This window comes from Tachyglossus aculeatus, chromosome 12 (assembly GCF_015852505.1).
Source record: "Tachyglossus aculeatus isolate mTacAcu1 chromosome 12, mTacAcu1.pri, whole genome shotgun sequence".
In the NCBI taxonomy this organism is placed as follows: domain Eukaryota; kingdom Metazoa; phylum Chordata; class Mammalia; order Monotremata; family Tachyglossidae; genus Tachyglossus; species Tachyglossus aculeatus.
The window spans coordinates 11,780,017-11,800,290 of record NC_052077.1 but is presented as its reverse complement, the minus strand read 5'-3'; the positions used below and the strand labels follow the sequence as shown (position 1 = coordinate 11,800,290).

The 20,274-nt window shown below is 43.1% G+C and overlaps 1 protein-coding gene across 1 annotated transcript in view; it reads left to right on the top strand.

The window, feature by feature from the left end:
• The window catches only part of PRSS12 (serine protease 12), a 73,656-nt gene that overhangs the window by 13,014 nt on the left and 40,368 nt on the right, over nt 1-20,274 (top strand). The window contains exons 2-5 of the mRNA XM_038755044.1: nt 8,646-8,784; nt 11,834-12,012; nt 13,702-13,852; nt 20,055-20,233. Coding sequence (XP_038610972.1) covers nt 8,646-8,784; nt 11,834-12,012; nt 13,702-13,852; nt 20,055-20,233 — 648 coding nt within the window. The remainder of the gene's footprint in view (nt 1-8,645; nt 8,785-11,833; nt 12,013-13,701; nt 13,853-20,054; nt 20,234-20,274) is intronic.

Sequence of the window (20,274 nt, the reverse complement as noted above, 5' to 3'; positions counted from 1 at the left end):
CCTGAGTCAATGTGGCAGGTGTTAGGAAGCAAGTCTCGGCAATACCAGACTTGATATCCTTCCTTGCCTGAATTTCCAAACTATAAACCAGTTTACTTTAAAGGTCGATGGCGGATATGAAATACCTTTGTCTTGGGCCACCATTCAATTGTGTATAAACAGCGTGTAGCCACAGCCAATAACTTAGTGGGTGAAACTGTCTTTGAAGATTTGTAACTAGGAGCACAAACAAAACAGTATCTATTCTACTTGAGTCCGAGTGCATGTGTCGTTTGTTACTTTCATTCCTTGTTTCTCCCCCTATGTTTTTTTTCTTACCTATTCTGCCTGTCTCCCAAACTTGGGTAAAACCCATTCATTTAAATATTCATCTCCTGTTTTTTAGTGTTTTTTTTTTCCTCCTCTAGTTAATAGTAAATGTGTCTTTTGCCTTCGGTGATGGATGGGATTCCCAACTTCTTTAAATATTTGTCCCTTGTGAGAGGACAGGCAAATCTCTGTTGTTGTTAGCTAGTGCAAAAGAAATGGATTGTAGAGTGCCGACTGCTTGATACAGTGAGCACATTGTTAGTTACACGCAGATGGCTGGCACATTGAGGAATCCAGGCAACATTTACTTTGTCTTTAAGAATCTGGTTATCTCTGTTAGGCTGAAGGAAATGACAAATACACTTTACAATGTTAATGAAATTTAGCCTCTTTTGAAGGGCATAAAAGTTCAGTTCTTTGTGATTCTCATGGGGTGAAGGTATGCTAAAGACCTGTGAATCTTGACCCCATTCTAGTTTACAACCCTTTTCCACTCCCACAAAAACCAAACCTAAAATTTTTTAGCCTTTGCAAAATAGGGGAAAATTAAGTTGGATTGTAGTTTTCTCTGCTATAACCCCAATACTTCATATTTAAACTGTGATGCTGAAATACCATTTGCATTCGGATAGCTAACGCAGGAATACAAAATGAGGGAAACAAGTGATCCGTCAAACTACAGCAGGGTTTTGTGAGTTCATGTAAATGTGTCAGCGTGGTGAGAAACCTGTCTGACGCTCCATGGGCTTTGCTTTTTATGCAATGTGTGGATCTCTCACTCCCCAGTGAATTCATTAACAAGCTGGTTTTCCTTTGTTCCTTCTCTTTCCTAGAGACATAGCACAAGCACAACTTAAGTTCCTTAAGTCATTTATACAGGAAAAGTCTTCTCTGTAAAACGTTTAGGTCCCTCTAGCCTATATCGTTGTGGGCAGTGAACGTATCTACCAACTCTGTTATATTGTACTTTCCTAAGCATTTAGTACAGTGTTTTGCAGAGTAAGTGCTCAATAAATATGCTTGATTAAGGCAGTTATTTTGTCACTGATTGGTTTGGCTGGTATGGCAAAAGCAATCAATCATATTTATTGAGCTCTTACTCCATGCAGAGCACTGTACTAAGCACCTGGGGAGTGAAATAGAGCATATAAGTGTAGACACATTCCACAACCTGAGAGCCTGTCTGGTTTTCTCTTGTGCTTCAGAGAACCGTGGAGCCTCAGGGCTGAACTTCAGCATCCTTCTCTGCTGGGGAGACTCAGTTTTCTGCTAGGTCTGATGAAGGACTGAAGGGCAGAGGCACCTCTCTTCAATAATAATATAATAATAATGATGACATTTGTTAAGCGCTTACTATGCGCAAAGCACTGTTCTAAGCGCTGTGGAGGCTACAAGGTGATCAGGTTGTTCCACGGGGGCTCACAGTCAAAAACTGTTTTACAGATGAAGTAACTGAGGCACAGAGAAGTGAAGTGACTTGCCCAAACTCATACAGCTGACAATTGGCAGGGCCAGGATTTGAACCCATGACCACTGACTCCAAAGCTGCGCTCTTTCCACTAAGCCACGTTGCTTCTTCAAGATTCTTCTTCCTTACCCATGTCTGTTCAGACCAGTCAGTGGTATTTTATTGAGCCCTTACACTGTGCAGAGCACTGTACTTAGTGCTTGGGAGAGTACAGTGCCACAGCTATTCCTGGAGTGGGTCAATTTTTGTGTGTGTGTGTCATATTTGTTAAGCATTTACTATGTGTCAACCCTGTTCTAAGCGCTAGGGTTGGTCCAAGTTAATTAGGTCGGACACAGTCCCTGTGGGAGGGGTATAGGCTGATATAAGTAGTGTGCCCTGGGAGAGAGACTGTAAGCTCCTCTAAACTATAAGGTCAGTTAGACAGTCATATTTACTGAGCACTTACTATGTGCAGAGCATCGTGTACTTGGGAGAGTACAATATAAAAATAAACAGACACATTCCCTGCCCACAGTAAGCTTACAGTCCAGAGGGAGGGACAGACATTACTATAAATAAATTACAGATCTGTACATAAGTGCTGTGGGGCTGGGAGGGTGGACGAATAAAGGGGCAAGTCAGGGTGACACAGAAGGAAGTTGAAGAAAAGGAAAAGAGGACTTAGGGAAGGCCTTTTGGAAGAGATGTGCCTTCAATAAGGCTCTGGAGGTGGGGAGAGTAATTTTCTGTTGGATTTGGTGTGGGGGAAGGTGTTCCAGGTCAAAGGCAGGATGTGGGCAAGAGGTCGGTGGTGAGACAGATGAGACTGAGGTACAGTGAGAAGTTTAGCATTAGAGGAGGGATGTGTATGGGCTGGGTTGTAGTAGGAGAGTAGCGAGCTGAGGTAGGAGGGGCGAGATGATTGAGTACTTTAAAGTATACCATTACTTAGTACAGCAGTCTGCACCCAGAAAGCGCTCAATAAATACCGCTAATAATAATAATGGCATTTATTAAGCTCTTACTATGTGCAAAGCACTGTTCTAAGTGCTGATGAGGAGAAGTACTCCCCGGCCCATTCGAGGAGCACCTTTTCTAGCTGGGAGAGTTGGCAACTACCTATACGAGAGCAGTGTAGCTCCGTGGAAAAGCCCGGGCTTGGGAGTCAGAGGTCATGTGTTCTAATCCCGGCTTCGCCACTTATCAGCTGTGTGACTTTGGGCAAGTCTGTGCCTCAGTTACCCCATCTGTAAAATGGGGATGAAGACTGTGAGCCCCACGTGGGACAGCCTGATCACCTTGTATCCCCCCAGTGCTTAGAACATAGTAAGCACTTAACAAATACCATTATTATTATTATTACTACTGTTAACCCTATACATTTCCTGTGCTGCTGTATAGCCATAGAAAATGGCTGTGTGGTGCTAAGACAATTCTTCCATAAGAGGCACTTCCCTCTGGAGCAAACCTATGTGGGCTAGATAAATGACATGGGATCTTCTGCAGGGAATTCTGTGTGGATACAGCCCTGATCCACAAACCTGACCTCAGGCCCCTAGATTTCAACTACCCCAATATTTGGCAAGCCAAATGAAATTGGACATGCCCAATTTCATCCAGTTATCTAATCTTTCAACTACTTTAACTAATCTCCATCAAGGTGAGATCAAGTAGTAAATTTTATTTTATTTAAAATCTTTTAGTTTGGTTTAATTTCAGTGAGTTCTGTGTTCTGTGCACCCTTTAAGTACTTGATAACAGCCTACCCTCAGTCCCACAGCACTTATGTACATGTCTGTAATTTATTTATTCACATTAATATCTCTCCCCCGCTTTAGACTGTAAGCTTTTTGTGGGCAAGTCTCTTGGATTTTATTCTCCCAACTTAAGTGTTCTGTCCATTGTAAGTGCTCAGTAAATACCACTATTGATCGAGTGAGTGAAAAACATAGTATTTTCCAAAAAATATATCTCCGAGATAATTTCCAATCCCTCTCTCTCCTCCCTACATTGTTAAAATAATGATTTTTCCTGAATGTTTATTTTTCTGAATTATATAGAATCACCTCATTTTTCCATCTCATTTGAACTGATATAACCTAAATAGAACCTGTGGTGAAGATTCAAATGTACAAAGTAAATTGTGTTGGGACAGTCATAACTCAGCAAAATTTTCTTTTTCAAAATAAAAAAAATAACAACTTTCTGGGCTGAGGGGGTGGTCTTCGAAGATGTAATCCTAGTGATTTATTTTTTTGTACACATTAGTGTTTGAAGCCTAGTGGGTATATAAATCAGCCCTATTGTCTGTCCTCTGGAGTTAGATGGCTAGACCTTCTGGGGCTTTAAAAACTTGGCTTTCTTGATACACAAATGAGAAATAAAAAGCATTTTCAAAGTCTCAAAACCTTCTTCCCCTATTCCTCCACTGTAGTTTAGTTTGGAGACATATTATCATGCTGAAAATTTAGAAGATCTCCTCTTTCAAGTGGTTACCCTATCAGATGTAATTAGCCAAAGTACCAGTACCAGCAGAGTGAATATATAAAAAAAAAATACACACTTGTAGATGAATTGATTCCTTGGGATCACTTAAGCAGATGTTTGTCTAAAAGATAAGGTATTCAAAATTCCAAGGAACTAAATTCAAAACAAGATAGGCTTTCCCTTCAGGTTATTTGGTAGAGGGAGGGATGATTTTGCAAGAGGTCTGCACAGATTGAACTCTTTAATCATTTTAAGGAAAGCCATTTTTTTTCAGGGTTACAATTTTTATTCATTTGTTTAAAGAAAATTGGATGATAGCCTTTCTTTTCTAAGTGGAAGAGTATGGTAAGCCAAATGAATACAGGATTTCCTGATGCATTTTAGTGTCAGAGAAGCAGCAATGGTTGGTATCAGGGCTTCTGACAAGCTGCAATGGCTTGAAAAACTGGAGGCCAGAACTCCCTGGAGGAAGCCAGACCAGCTCTGAAATAAGTCAGGCTTTGGGCTGAATTTTTTTTTATGGTATTTGCTAAGCATTTATTATATGACAGGGACCGTACTAAGTGCCGGGGTAGGTACAAGCTAAACAGATTGGACACAACCTCTATCTCTAATAGGGCATGCTGTATTAAATCCCCATTTTGCAACTGAGGTAAATGAGGCACAGAGAAGTTAAGTGACTCGCCCAAAGTCACACAGCAGACAAGTGGTGGAGCGGGGATTAGAACCCAGGTCCTCTGAATCCAAGGCCCACGCTCTTCTCACTAGACCCCACTGCCTCTCACTAGGCCCAGCTTGCTTCTGGCTTGGCCCCTTCAGTCAGCGAGAGCTAAAACAAGAGTTGGGGAAGAGATGGGGTCACATCCTCCGGAGGCAGGGGAATTACAAACAAGGGCCCGATGACATCAGCGTTTCCCTACCCTGTCTCAGTGCTGGATTTCACGTGGGAGTCCCAAACTGACAGCCAGGCAAGGGGGAAGACTTTCCACTGATTATCTGGCTGACAGTGTAGTAGCAAATGATTAGTACATATCCCGTGCCATTTTAATGACTCATCCTAGTGGCTTAACTTGCATGTGTATGTCCATTCAATGCTCATACTTCTTGCTACTATGCAAGGACTTGTGAAGAAGACTGCAATCCTTTTCCCAGGGAAGAAAGACACTGCAGAAGTCTATCTAGCATAAAACTGGTTTCAGTTCCTTGTCTTGGCTATAAACCTCGTTTCCACCTATTCTAGAAAATGTACTGTTGGGACCTAATAAAGGGCTAGCTCATTCACTTTAAGTATATCAAGGAGTGTTTTGTTTGTGGATGACTATGAACAAGAGCATTCTTTGGCCAGGATTACTCTACTGGCATCTGTGATATGCATGATATTATATGGTTCATTACAAAAGCACTTGTGTGATTTACATATTTCAAGTCTTAAATCAGAAGGAAGGAGGAAAGAAAGGTAAAAAGCAACACGCTATTTAAGCAATGGCTATGAAGATGGGGGTGGGAGGGAAACCAAACAAATGGCATAGCTTTATCCTGATATTTCGGCATCTAGAATACTGAGCAGAGTTCTGGTTGCTGTATCTTGGGAAGTGTCAAATTGTTGGAGAAGGTATAGAGAAGGGCTACTGGGAGAGTACAATACTAGAGAAGTGGTAGATCAGTCGTATTTATTGAGCACTTACTGTGTGCAGAGAACTGTACTAAGTGCTTAGGAGAGTACAGTCTGAGTTGGAAGACACATTACCTGCCCACAATGGGCTGACATCACCATCATCAAAGCATTTATTTAGCATCTACTAGGAGGAGAACAGTAATAAAAAGTGTGATTCCTGACCTCAAGGAATTTACATTCAAATGGATTCGGGTAGACACTGTTTCTATATGTTGCCAATTTGTACTTCCCAAGTGCTTAGTACAGTGCTCTGCACACAGTAAGCGCTCAATAAATACGATTGATTGATTCCCATTAATCTAGCAAGGTGAAGACTGACAGCATGAATAAAGTTTATAAAATCATGAAGGGATGCCAGGGTAAACACAGAATTGTTGTTCTCCAATCCCCCAACATCAGGACCTGTGGGCCCCTACTGTCATGGGGTTTGGTTGTCATCTTAGTTTTGTTCTCAAAAGTACCCTTCCTTAGAACATGCACAGCATTGAGAGCCGGGAACATCGGCAAGAATGCACTGGCGGGTAGGATTCATTCATTCAATCGTATTTAGTGAGCGCTTACTGTGTGCAGAGCACTGTACTAAGCGCTTGGGAAGTACAAGTTGGCAACATATAGAGACGGTTCCTGCCCAACAGTGGTGATAGAGATTAGGATCCAATCTGGAGGGTGGGGAAAGGGAACGGGAATGTGGGGAAGAAGAGTTGAGACTAGGATGAAAAGGGACCCTTGCTCCTGAGGTGAAAGGCTTGAAGTGTGGAGAAGGTCCCTCTTAAGACGTTGGAAATTTCTCATCGAGGCAGCTGGACCTCAAGGTCTCTTTGTCTCACCCAAATGGTATGTGGATGGAACCAGTTTGAGAAATATTGCTTTGGAAAGTCATCAGGAAGAGCGGGGTCTGGGACGAGGGCAGGCAGGAGACTTACAATTGGCACGAGGATAATCAAATTTGCATCGTAATAAGCAGTTCTCTGGACTGAACTTTCAGTCTTTTTTTCAATGATTTTCACTTACCTATTTTCCAGGCTAGGCTGTAGGTTGGTAGTCCCAGGATGACTTTTTTGTCCTGATGATTTTCCCAGTCCCACTGCAGCTGCCTGTGGGTGTCCCCAAAAACAGCTTCAAGGAAGGGTGGCCTGTGGCTCCAGGAGATGTGAAAGGAAGGGGAGTGAGCCTAGGTGAGTGGGATTGTCCTGTCTTGATCTGACCATGGATTCAATCCCTAGGTGGTATTTATTGAGTGCTTACCGTGTGCAGAGCACTGTACTAAGCACTTCAGTCCATTCTGGGCTAAATTCTGGCACCCTGCACCTCTGCATCTGGTCCAGACCAGCCTGCGCTTCTAAGGAATGCTGCTACGCATTTGTCGGGAATACCCACATTCCCTCTGTGGACTGCTGAAACTTAAAAGTCCCAGCAACCTAAGAAACCTAGTGAGAAGCAGTGTGGCCTAGTGGAAAGAACATGGGCCTGGACCTGAGTTCGAATCCCCGCTCTGCCACTTGCCTGCTGTGCCTCAGTTTTCTCATCTGTAAAATGGGAATCCAGCACCTGTCCTCCCTCCCCCTTAGACTTTGAGTTCCAGGTAGGAAAGAAACTCTGTCTGACCTAGTTATCTGGTCTGTACCTCAGAGCTTAGTACAGTGTTTGTATATAGTCAGCACTTAATAAATGTTATTATTATTATTATTCTGCTCCCATCCAAATTCACACCCTTATCGCACATACATTTTAATATCCAGCCCCTAACTTGGAGCTCTGGCCTGAAACGGAAAAGACTTGGAGCTCAGGCCTGAAACGGAAAAGACTCAGAGACCCCTCTGAGCTGGATTTGGGCCTAGCCCCTGTCAGCCTCTAAGCTAAGAGGAAAGGTTTTTTTTACACAGTGCTCATTAAATACCACCGGTAGATTTACCCCATTCCTGGAAGGCACAATTCTAGCCCCATCTTAGATTTAAAAAAAGTGGGGTCACAGTATTTTGGAGACCTTCATGAAAATAAGCATTAGTCCATGTACCTGTGTTTGAAAAGAAATCACTGAAGACGAAAGCCACCAAGCCATGACCCAAAAGGAATAAAAAGACCCACAAATAATACACTCCTTTCATTTTCCCTTTTGTTTTTCGGTTGTCACTCTACGGTCCTTCGCCTGTGTCCTCTTCGGGTTGATGTTTTAATTGGCAAACTAATATTCAGAGTAACTGGCCCAAAGTCACACAGCTAATGGCACAACAGAGAACACAGCTCTGATGCCACAACATTGAAACCATTGTCACTCTACGGTCCTTCGCCTGTGTCCTCTTCGGGGTGATGTTTTAATTGGCAAACCAAGATTCAGAGTAACTGGCCCAAAGTCACACAGCTAATGGCACAACAGAGAACACAGCTCTGATGCCACAACACTGAAGCAGAGATCCATAAGGTAAAAATGATTACGGGGGTTACCTAACTGTGTAATAGTTGAGCTACATAACCATTAATACTCTTCACTCTGGTGTTCACTGTAAGCCAAGAGCTGGCATTCTGCTTCCCTGGAATTCATAGGTACATAAATGTCCTGCTTCCTAGACCCTGATTCGCAACAGATTTCTCAATCCTTAAAGACTGTAGGTGGAGGCTTGAAATCCACCAGACTTCGGGTTGCTGACTCGGCTGTCAGCTCTAGTGTCGTTCTGAATATTTTTTTGTTGTTGTCGTTAGTGAGTATTGTGGTTGTTTTCCCTTCAGGGTCAGTGCGACTCCGAGGAGGCAAGAACAAATTTGAAGGGACCGTCGAAGTGTATTCCAACAAAGTCTGGGGCACCATCTGCAGTAGCCAATGGAATGATAACGGTGCAGCCGTCGTGTGTCGCCAACTGCAGCTTGGGTGAGTTTCCGGATCCCCGAATGAGTCGGTGTATTCGGTTCAGTGCTGATGCTGAGGGTATTGGAGATATTGGAGGTGAGGCATGGGTAGGACTTGCTGGGAATGGGAAAAATGAAGAGTTTTTTTTATAAGTGCCTTTCTAAAAGCAAAAATCCTGAATGGGAAAGACAGGCTCCCTAGTTCATCCACAATTATTTCTCAAACACTACCAGCTCAACAAGAAAATGAGGGCTGATGATGGAAGTTTATGAATTCTGTCAGCGATGTTAGAGGGGGAAAAGGCATTTAGGGATGGGAAAAACAATAATTGTGGTATTTGTGTAATTGTGTTTGTGCTAAGTGCTGGGGTAGATGCATGATAATCAGATCAGACCCACACAGAGCTTCTAGTCTAAGAGAGCTTGATCTATGACTGAGGTCAGACCTCGGTGCTGTGTTTGAGTCATTGTTTTTTCTCTCCCCAACATTGTCACTTTTCAGATGACACTGCCCAGGAGCTCGGAACTGTTGCCCTATTTAAGGCAGAGAACTCACCTCCATGGCTTGCATTGCCTTGGGGTGTCAGGGGAGGAGGGAGAGTCCCAGAACTAAAGCTATATGGAGGTCAATCAGGGGGCCTGTGGTAAGGAGAACTGTGATTTGGGGCTTCCTGGGAAGCCCCCCAGCTCACCTGTATCACACCTCACCTCTGCCTTCTTCCCTTTCCTGTATTTTTTATGGCATTCGTTAAGCACTTACTATGCCAGGCATTGAACTAGATACAACCCAATCAGATTGGACACAGTCCCTGTCCCACATGGGGTTCACACTCTTAATTCACATTTTACAGATGAGGGGACTGAGGCCCAGAGAAGTGAAGTGACTTGCCCAAAGTCACACAGGAGACAAGTGGCAGAGCCAGGACTAGAACTCAGGTCCTTCTGACTCCCAGTCCCGTGCTCAATCCATTAGGCCATACTGCTTCTCATCTCTGCTTTCTTCCTTCCCTGCCCCTGCCGGTCTCAAGCTCTTAAATCATTCCCTCACCTTCTCTCCCTTCCCTCCGCATCTCCCCCATCTGTCTCTGTCTGCTTGGTTCTGTCCCTTTCACTTTAGGGAGGCTTTGGCTTTTTGGTGAATCTATTCAAGGTGGGCTACGAACCAGCTTTATAGCTCCTCGGGCTTCAGTTGACAGAATGCATATAAAATAATTTCTAGTAGTAGTAATTTTAGTATGAAGTGCTTAATGTGCGCAGAGCACTGAACTAAGCTCTAGCAAAGAATATCCAGAGACTGTGAGCCCACTGTTGGGTAGGGACTGTCTCTATACGTTGCCAGCTTGTACTTCCCAAGTGCTTAGTACAGTGCTCTGCACACAGTAAGCGCTCAATAAATACGATTGATTGATTGATTGATTGAATGAGACGTGGTCTCTGTCCTTGATGAGTTCATAATCAAAAAATAAAAAGGGGGAGGGGACTAGTAACAGGTCCTTAAGGAGCTGTGAAACAAAACACTAAGACAACATAAAGACAAAAACAAAGATCAGTAGGATACTGGGACTAGGGGAGCAGAATTTCAGGCTCCTTTGCCTCAGAGACCACAGCAGCAGTTGCCACAGTCTTCCCGAGGTTTTGGGGAGGCGGAACCAAGCTGCGGCTGCCTTTTTCCATCCCGCCTTGGTGGTGGAAGGTGGGTCTGGAAGGAGGCTCCTCAGGGATGTAGGGAAGAACCGAGACGGGATCCCGGAGACGCAGCCGGGCAGTCCAGGAGAGGAAGATGCCGGGAGCTGCGACAGGGAGGTGGAGAAGTCATGTGGCCTTTGGAAAGGACAGAGGCCGCGGGCATCCAGGAGAGGCTCAAGTCTCCGTGGCTTGATAACCAAAATCACATGTCCTAACAGTCATCGTTTAACTTCCTCTTCATTTTAACCTAATTTTCTGCCATGCTGACCTGCATATTAGCTAATCTTCAGATATGTGATTGGATTTTTCTTTACATATTTCCAGCGCAGTGTTGTCAATCAGAACATCCAAGCTTTTAATGATATTTAATATTAATCAGTATGCATCAAGTCAAGTTTTAAAAAAAGACATGGATTAGATGAGAGAAAATTGGAGCCAGCCCATTTGGATGTTGGGTAGGGACAGTCTCTATATGTTGCCAACTTGTACTTCCCAAGCGCTTAGTACAGTGCTCTGCACACAGTAAGCACTCAATCAATACAATTGAATGAATGAATGAATGCTGGGGGTTCGGTGATCTTCTCTGAGTTTCCTACTTGAGAATGTTGTCTTATATGGCTATTGTAGATTTTCCTATTCCTTTAAACATTTGGGATCATTTGTGAAAAATGTAACTAGATCACTATGTGGCCTAGTGGAAAGGACAGGAGCCTGACGATCTGAGTTCTAAAGCCTGCTGTGGGACCTTGGGCAAGTCACTTAACTTCTTTCTGCCTCTGTTACCTCATCTGTAAAATGGGGATTAAATACCCATTGCCCTTCTTATGGAGATTCTGAGCCCCCAGTGGAAAGGCTTGTGTCCAACCTGACTATTGTGTATCTACCTCAACACTTACTACAGTGCTTGGCAGGTAGAAAGTGTTTAACAAGTACTATTATTTTTTTTATTGCTATTTCTGTAATAATAATTAGAGCACAGTATTTTTTTTTTTAATTTGCCAAACTTCCTCCAACTTCCTCACTCTCCACAAGAGGAATACAGGTAGTCAGATAAATGAATTTAACATACTGTTCTGGGGAAAGAGGCTATATGCAAAAACAATTTTTCTGCAAAAGTTATTTACCAATCCATCTAAATGGCAAGAATGACTGAACAAGAAAAGTAATAGAAGTACAGGACTGTAATTCACAGAATAATGTTGCCCTGGGTTTGGCCAGATTTCGCCCTTGCTTAACTGCCTGGAAAATGCCATTTAATTATATTTTCGTTTTTTGATCTTCCCCTTCCTTCATATCTTTCCTCATTGTTCTCATCCCCCAGTTGTCAATTGCTTCAATGTTTACTTCTAAGTTTGATGACTTCTCATTGGTTCTTATTCTCTTAGAGAAAGAGGTGTAGCCAAGCAAACACCACTTTCAGGATTGGGTCTTATCCCGATATCCTGGAGCAGTGTCCGTTGCCGTGGGGATGAAGAAAATATACTGCTTTGTGAAAAAGACGTCTGGCAGGATGGGACATGTCCTCAGAAAATGGCAGCCGCTGTCACATGTAACTTCTCCGGTGGTAAGACTTGTCTTTGTTTTTTTTTAACAACCGTCAGACCACTTGAAACAATTCAGACATGTCGGTGGCGGCCAGTAGTAAACATATTCGATTTAGAACTTGCCTTGCTATGAATTTAGATACCATTAAATCATCAAATTCTCCTCTTCTGAAATATTCTCCATAAGACCGATTCAGCTAACAGCTGTAGCCCAATTTGCATTTTTTAGATATCGTAACCCTTTCTTAGACACACACTTTGCTACGTAACTTTTGGGTGGATACCCGCTGTGCTGGATTACAATTATAATTGACCATTATATCAAAAGACAGAGTTTGTATTTTTATCAACTAATCATCAGAATTTAAAATGTATTTAGTGAAGGATGTATGGTACTACTTTGAACCCTTAGAAGTGTTTCCTATTGAGAACAAAATTTGTTCATTGTCATTGCCCAGCGAGGCAAGTAAGAATAAATTTTAAAGGAAACGAGACAATAATGAGATGTTTTTCTCCTTGTCTAGATAGCCAACATACCAATAATAATGGTGACGGTATTTATTACCACTTATGGCATTTGTTAAGTGCTTACTATGTGCCAGGCACTGTACTGAGCACTGTACTAAGCTGGAGAAGCAGTGTGGTCTAGTGGTTATAGCGTGAGCCTGGGAGTCAGAAGGACCTGGGTTCTAATCCTGCCCCCGCCCCTTGTCTCTGTGTGCCCTTGGGCAAGTCATTTCACTTTTCTGTGCCTCAGTTACCCCATCTGTAAAATGGGGATTGAGACTGTGAGCCCCACCTGGGATGGGGACTATGACCAACTCAATTTGTTTGTATCTACCCCAGCGTTTAGTACAGTGCTTGGCACATCGTAAGCGCTTAACAAATGCCGTAATTATGATCAATTATTATAAATTATATTATATAATAATTTTATAATAATATAATAATAGTAATTATTATTATTAATAATAATGATGACATTTGTTAAGTGCTTACGAAGTGCCAAGCACTGTTCTAAGTGCTGGGGAGGTTACAAGGTAATCAGGTTGTCCTATGGGGGGCTAACAGTTTTAATCCCCATTTTACAGATGAGGTAACTGAGGCACAGAGAAGTTAAGTGACTTGCCCAAAGTCACACAGCTGAGAGTTGGCGGAGCCGGGATTTGAACCCATGACCTCTGACTCCAAAGCCCAGGCTCTTTCCACTGAGCCACGCTGCTTCTCATTAATATTATTGTCTGCTGTGTGACCTTGGGCAAGTCCTCAATTATTTCATCTGTACAATGGGGATTAAGATTGTGAGCCCCATACGGGACAGTTACGGTGTCCAAACCTGATTATCTCATATCTATCCCGGCGCTTAGAACAATGTCTGGAACACACTAAGTGCTTAACAAATGCCATTCAAACAAACAAACAAAAACTGGGGGAGATACAAGATAAACAGTTGGACACAGCCCATGTCCCACATGGGGCTCATAGTCTGAATCCCCATTTTACGGATGAGATAACTGAGGCACAGAGAAGCAAGTGACTTGCCCAAGGTCACACAGCAGACAAGCGACAGAGCTGGATTTAGAATCCAGGTCCTTTGGTTCCCAGGCCTGTGCTCTTTCCACTAGGTTACATTGAGCCAGGCACTACCCTATACTTTCATTTTCAGGCATAAATTCTTGGTTTTCTTTACAGAATGTTTCTTCCCACAGGCCCTGCTTTTCCTCCTGTGCGGTTGGTTGGAGGGAGAAGTTCTCACGAAGGCAGAGTAGAAGTCTACCACGGCGGACAGTGGGGGACTGTCTGTGATGACCAGTGGGACGATGCCGACGCTGAAGTGATCTGTAGGCAGCTCAGCCTAGGGTTCGTTTCCATCCTGCACATACGCACACATTGTAATGTTCCCTTTCACCCTGCTCTGAATTGCATTTACGTTGCGTTTTTCAAACACTTCTCCCGATTCAGAGTGGCCCGAGATAAAGAGGCCCCATTGAGCATTCACCCCAACCCCCCACACAACCCCGAAATGGCCCTCATAAACACACTGCTTCAGTGAACTGGCTTAATCCGATTTGGAACAAGTCTAGACAGTTTGGTTAACTTGTGCCTTGCGTTCATTTGTGTTGTGAATGTAGTTCAGTACAAGACAGTGTGCAAGTGTTGCCAGTGGAATGCCCTACAAGAGCTCCCATTCGGGAGCTCCATCGGGAGCCGTGAAAAGAAATAGCGTGCATTTTACGACGGACAGATGGAACAAACAAAACCGATGAGACCTCTTTACCTTGGGCCACCTGACCTGGGTACCGATGCGAATGCATGGCTTTACACATAGGTTGTTTGCATAATGGAGGTCTAAAAAGTACATTTTGGAAAATTGAGGCTAATAATATTTGGGGTCTGAATTATTTGTACATGCAGACATCATTGGCTGGGGCAATCTCCATCCCCCCCATCTTACCTCCTTCCCTTCCCCACAGCACCTGTATATATGTATAAATGTTTGTACATATTTATCACAATTTATTTATTTATTTTACTTGTGCATAGCTATTCTATTTATTTTATTTTGTTAGTATGTTTGGTTTTGTTCTCTGTCTCCCCCTTTTAGACTGTGAGCCCACTGTTGGGTAGGAACTGTCTGTATATGTTGCCAACTTGTACTTCCCAAGCGCTTAGTACGGTGCTCTGCACACAGTAAGCGCTCAATAAATACAATTGATTGACTGATTGATTGATTGATCTATGGACCAAGAATTCTCATCCACCCTTATTTAGTAAGTTGACTAAGACCTCACCACAAAATAGGGACCTGACCAGCCTTTAAGTAATGACTCGCCTTTATTGAACTTCTTTTCACTATTAGAACTTCTAAATTATGGTCCTTCCCTAGTAGAATGTTTGTATGCCTTGACTGATAATGATATTTTCGTATTATGTTTTAAGAACTTCTAAATTATGGTCCTTCCCTTGTAGAATGTTTGTATGCCTTGACTGATAATGATATTATGTTAAATAGTGTGATTTGGGAAGCAAATTAGTCTCTTCCTCAATCCACTTCATAGTGCGCTGAAGGACTGCCATTTACTCAGAATATAATAAATCCCTTCTTGAGCTGTGGTTACTCACCTTATCATTAAGGTCAAAATGCCCAGGGCAGCACCCCCCTGACGATGAGGAGGAACTGGGACCCTCTTTTTCTTTTGAGGTATTTGTAAAGCGCTTACTATGTGCCAGGCACTGTAATAATAATAATAATGATGGTATTTGTTAAGCGCTTACTATGTGCAAAGCACTGTTCTAAGCACTGGGGAGGTTACAAGGTGATCGGGTTGTCCCACCGGGGGCTCACAGTTTTAATCCCCATTTTACAGATGAGGTAACTGAAGCACAGAGAAGTTAAGTGACTTGCCCAAAGTCACACAGCTGACAGTTGGCGGAGCTGGGATTTGAACCCATGACCTCTGACTCCTCTTTCCGCTGAGCCACGCTGCTTCTCTACTGTACTAAGTGCTGGGGTAGATACAAACTAATCAATTTGGATATAGTCCTTATCTCAAATGAGGCTCACAGTCTTCCTGCCCATTTTTTTAGATGAGGTAACTAAGAGGCACAGAGAAATTGTGACTTGCCCAAGGTCACACAACAGGCAAGTAGTGGAATCAGTTCCTTCTGACTCCCAAGCTTGTGCTTTTTCCACTAGGCCACACTGCTTCTCTAACTACTTTAGCAGCTTCTCCAATCAATCAATCCATCATATTTATTGAGCGCTTACTGTGTGCAGAGCACTGTACTAAGTGCTTGGGAAGTACAAGTTGGCAACATATAGAGACAGTCCCTACCCAACAGTGGGCTCACAGTCTAAAAGGGGGAGACAGAGAACAAAACCAAACATATTAACAAAATAAAATAGAATAGATATGTACAAGTAAAATAGAGTAATAAATATGTACAAGCATATATACCTATATACAGGTGCTGTGAGGAAGGGAAGGAGGTAAGATAGGGGCAATGGAGAGGGAGACGAGGGGGACAGGAAGGAAGGGGCTCAGCCTGGGAAGGCCTCCTGGAGGAGGTGAGCTCTCAGCAGGGCCTTGAAGGGAGGAAGAGAGCTAGTTTGGCGGATTCTCCACAGGTCTCTGGAAGTAGTTCAGAGGAAGGGAGGTTGGCATGCCTTGGGATGGGGGTGGGAAGGAGGGGAGAGCTCAGTTTACACGGTTTGGAGACCACAGGTGGGCTACAGGCTGTTGTTGAAACTGTTGGCATTCCAGCTTGTTTTAATCCATGTCTCCTTTGGGGAAACAGGATTCTTTTGGAGCTCTATCTGCTCCAAAATCAGGATTTTCGTGTTGTTATTGCTGTTCAGTATTAGTCTACCAGTTATTTGAATTGTCCCATTTTGACACTTTGATTTAGACCACATCAGCATTATCAAAAATCAATACTTTACCCCTTCTTTGTGTATGCTGCTCTATCGGGCTCTTTTCAGAGCAAGCGTAAAATGATTCCTGCTCTCTAGGATCCTGTGAGGGCAGGGACTAGATTTAATTCTCACCTGTGGATTTTCTCCCAGCGCTTAGTACAGTGCTTTGCGCAGTACGTGCTTAATAAATACCATCACTGTTATTATTATAGTCCAGTACAGGTATTACTGAAGTTAGCAAACATATCTTTGGAGTCAGAGGTCAGGGGTTCAAATCCCGGCTCTGCCACTTGTCAGCTGTGTGACTTTGGGCAAGTCGCTTAACTTCTCTGGGCCTCGGTTACCTCATCTGTAAAATGGGGATGAAGACTGTGAGCCCCATGTGGGACAACCTGATCACCTTGTATCCTCTCCAGTGCTTAGAACAGTGCTTTGCACATAGTAAGCGCTTAATAAATGCCATTATTATTATTATTATGGTAGTTATTAAGTGCTTACTACATGTCAAGCACCATTAAGTGCTGGGGTAGATAGACGCAGCCCAAGTAAAAAGAAGAACAAGCACTGAATCCCCTTTTTCAGAAAAGGAAACTGAGTCACCGAGAAGTTAAGTAACTTGCCTGGTGTCACACAGGCGGCAAATAGCAGAGCGGGAATTAGAACTCAGGTCCTCTGACTCTCAGGCCTGGGCTCTTCCATTTAAGCCATAATGCTCCTACTTCTCTAAGCTGTAGAAGGAAAAAGCCAGTTGTAAAAACATTGAACCTCCCCAACCTCCATTTCTCTTACGTATTTACACTCTGCTATTCCTCCTACCTGTAATTTATTTTATTTAATGTCTAGCTTCCCCCTGCTAGACTGTCAGCTCCTTGAGGGTAGTGATCAGTTCTACTAGCTCTATTGTATTCTCCCAAGTGCTTAGTTCAGTACCATGTGCAGAGTAAGTTCTACATAAACATTGATTAAGTGATGATGCATATGTGTGATAGGGCATTCATTCATTCAATCATATTTATTGAGCGCTTACAGTGCAGAGCACTGTACTAAGCACTTGGGAAGTACAAATCGGCAACATATAGAGAAGGTCCCTACCCAACAACGGGCTCACAGTCTAGTGTAGGAGTTGTGTGGTCTGGCTTGATAGTGTTGGATATACTCAGCTCTTCCATAATGCATATTTTCCCCCCTGTGTTTTTTGATTAGAGAATCCTGTTAAGGTTTTAGGAAAGAGTCTTCGAACAAGCAGTGTCAACTAGTGGAAAGAGCACAGGCCTGGGAGTTAGAGCACCTGGGTTCTAATCACTGCTCCGCCACTTGTCTGCTGTGTGACCTTGGACAAGTCACTTAACTTCTCTGTACCTCCGTTACCTCATCTGTAAAATGGAGATTAAGACTGTGAGCCCCAAATGGGACATGGATTCAGTCCAACCTGCTTAATCTTGTAAGATCTTAGTACAGTGTCTAATACAAAGTAAGCGCATAAAAAATACCACTTAAAGAAAAATCTAAACCTGGTTCTTTGCTTTAGGAAAAACAACTTCATTTCTCAGTGCTATTTGCCTGCTGACAGACTTCCTTTGCTTCTTCCAGTGCCAGTCGCTCTTTTCCCAGTCTTTAAGTAAAGAAGTCCCCCTTAAAGCCTCCACAGGGAGTTGGGGATATTCTTCTCAGCTCAAAGCTGGTGACTATAAATAGGAACTTAGGAGTTTGGTGGAAGATCTAAAAGTTAGAGCTGTAGGGAGGTCACTTTTCCAAGAAATATAGTTTGGATAAAAGTATTTGCTGACAAAATCACAGTTCCTTAAGGGGTTGGGGTGAAAATAGAGTGGGAAAGATGTTCTGCTAGGTTTCTAAGCAGCTTTAGATTACATTTCACATTTGCCTTGGCAAATTCCAGCGGGGAAGCACATCCCCTTTGTCAGAAGTGATGCTCCTGAGTGCTTTCACGCTTTATTTCCTGATCCTCATCCTTGAGGCCATATAACCTTTCAAAACGGGCAAACCTCTCTGAATAAATAAAGAATTGCTTTTGATATTTTCAACTTGCTGAAGCTGGCTTTTGGAGAGGGGTGGAGAGAAGCAGAGGAGCAGCATTGCCTTTGTGGTCAGAGAGTGGGCATCGGAGTCAGAAGGAGCTGGGTTCTAATGCAGACTCTGCCACTTGTCTGTTGTGTGACCTTAGGCAGGTCACTTAACTTCTCTGTGCCTCTCACTTACCTCATCTATAAAATGGTAATTAAGACTGTGAGCCCCATGTGGGACAGGGACTGTGACTAGCTTGTAGCTATTCCAGCGCTTAGAACAGTGCTGGACACATAGAAAGCACTTAACAAGTACCATTATTATTTTTACCAAGCACTTGCAAAAATATATGAGTAGTGTGGCATGTGTTCCCTGCCCTGAAAGAGCATAGAGTCTAAAGGGGGAGACAGTCATAACTGATTTACAGATAGTGAAATCTGTAGGAAAAACAAAGATAAAGCAGGAAATGGTACAAATTCATCCAGGTGAACAGATGATTGAATGTTCAGCAAATATAGTAATACGAATGTAAGTATGTACATGAATGCCGATAACAGGAATGAAATATTCTAGTGCTCAGGTAGATGTTGGGCTCATATTTAACCCCTGGCAACCTGATGGAATTTTAAATAGAAAGTGGGTTAAATTTGCATGTTATATTCTCTAATTATTTTTAAAGGCTATGTGTTCTTTCAGAAGGAACATCAATTAATCAGTGGCATTTATTGTGTGCTTACTGGGTGCAGAGAGCACTGTACTAAGCACTTGTGAAAGCACAATACAAAGGAATTGGTAGACACAATCCTAGCCCACAAGAAGCTTAGAGTCTGCAGGGGGAGACAGACATCTAAATAGGTTATGAAGGGGGGGAAATCATAGAGAATAAGAAGACAAAGTCGTGAGGGGCTGTGGTGAATATCAGATTATTTAAAGGCTACACAACTAAGTTGACACAGAGGGGAGGGCAGATTGGAGAAATAAAGGGCTCCGTCTGGGAAGCTCTTAGGGGAGATGTGAATTTTAAGAAGGTTTTGAAGGTGTGGAGAGTGGTGGTCTATCAAAAGTGAAGGGGAAGGAAGAGAAATCTACCTAGCTCTGTAGAGTTAGGCATCACATGGAGCTGGTTTACTCCAGAATTGAATAGCAGCATGGTTTAGTGGATAGAGCATGGACTTGAGAGTCAGAATGACCTTGGCTCTGCCTCTTGTCTGCTGTGTAACCTTGGGCGTCACTTCTCTCTGCCTCAATTTCCTTCATATGTAAAATGGGGATTAAAACTGCGAGCTCCATGTGAGGCTGTGTCCAACCTGATTTTTTGGTATCAGTCCCATCACTAAGTAGAGTGCCGGGCACATAGTAAACACTTAACGAATGGGGATTGAGATCGTAAACCCCATTTGGGACCTTGGCTGTGTCCAACCTGATTATACTATATCTACCCCAATGCTTAGAACAGTGCCTGGCACATAGTAAGCACTTAACAAATACCACAATTATTATTATTACTAATAATAACAAGTACCATACGAAACAATTGAATGCCAAATGGCTTAAGATTTCACAGTCCCTGGGGAACCCAGCCCCTTGGTAATCTGTCTTTTTTTGTTTTACCCATGTCAACAGTGGCGTTGCCAAGGCATGGAGCCAGGCCTACTTTGGAGAAGGCTCTGGTCCGGTGCTCTTGGATGAAGTCCGCTGTACTGGAAATGAGCTTTCTATAGAACAGTGCCCAAAGAGCTCCTGGGGAGAACACAACTGTGGTCACAAAGAAGATGCTGGCGTGTCCTGTACCCCTCTGACAGGTAGGAAAACCCCACCTGGTAGCACACCAACCTGCTCTCTC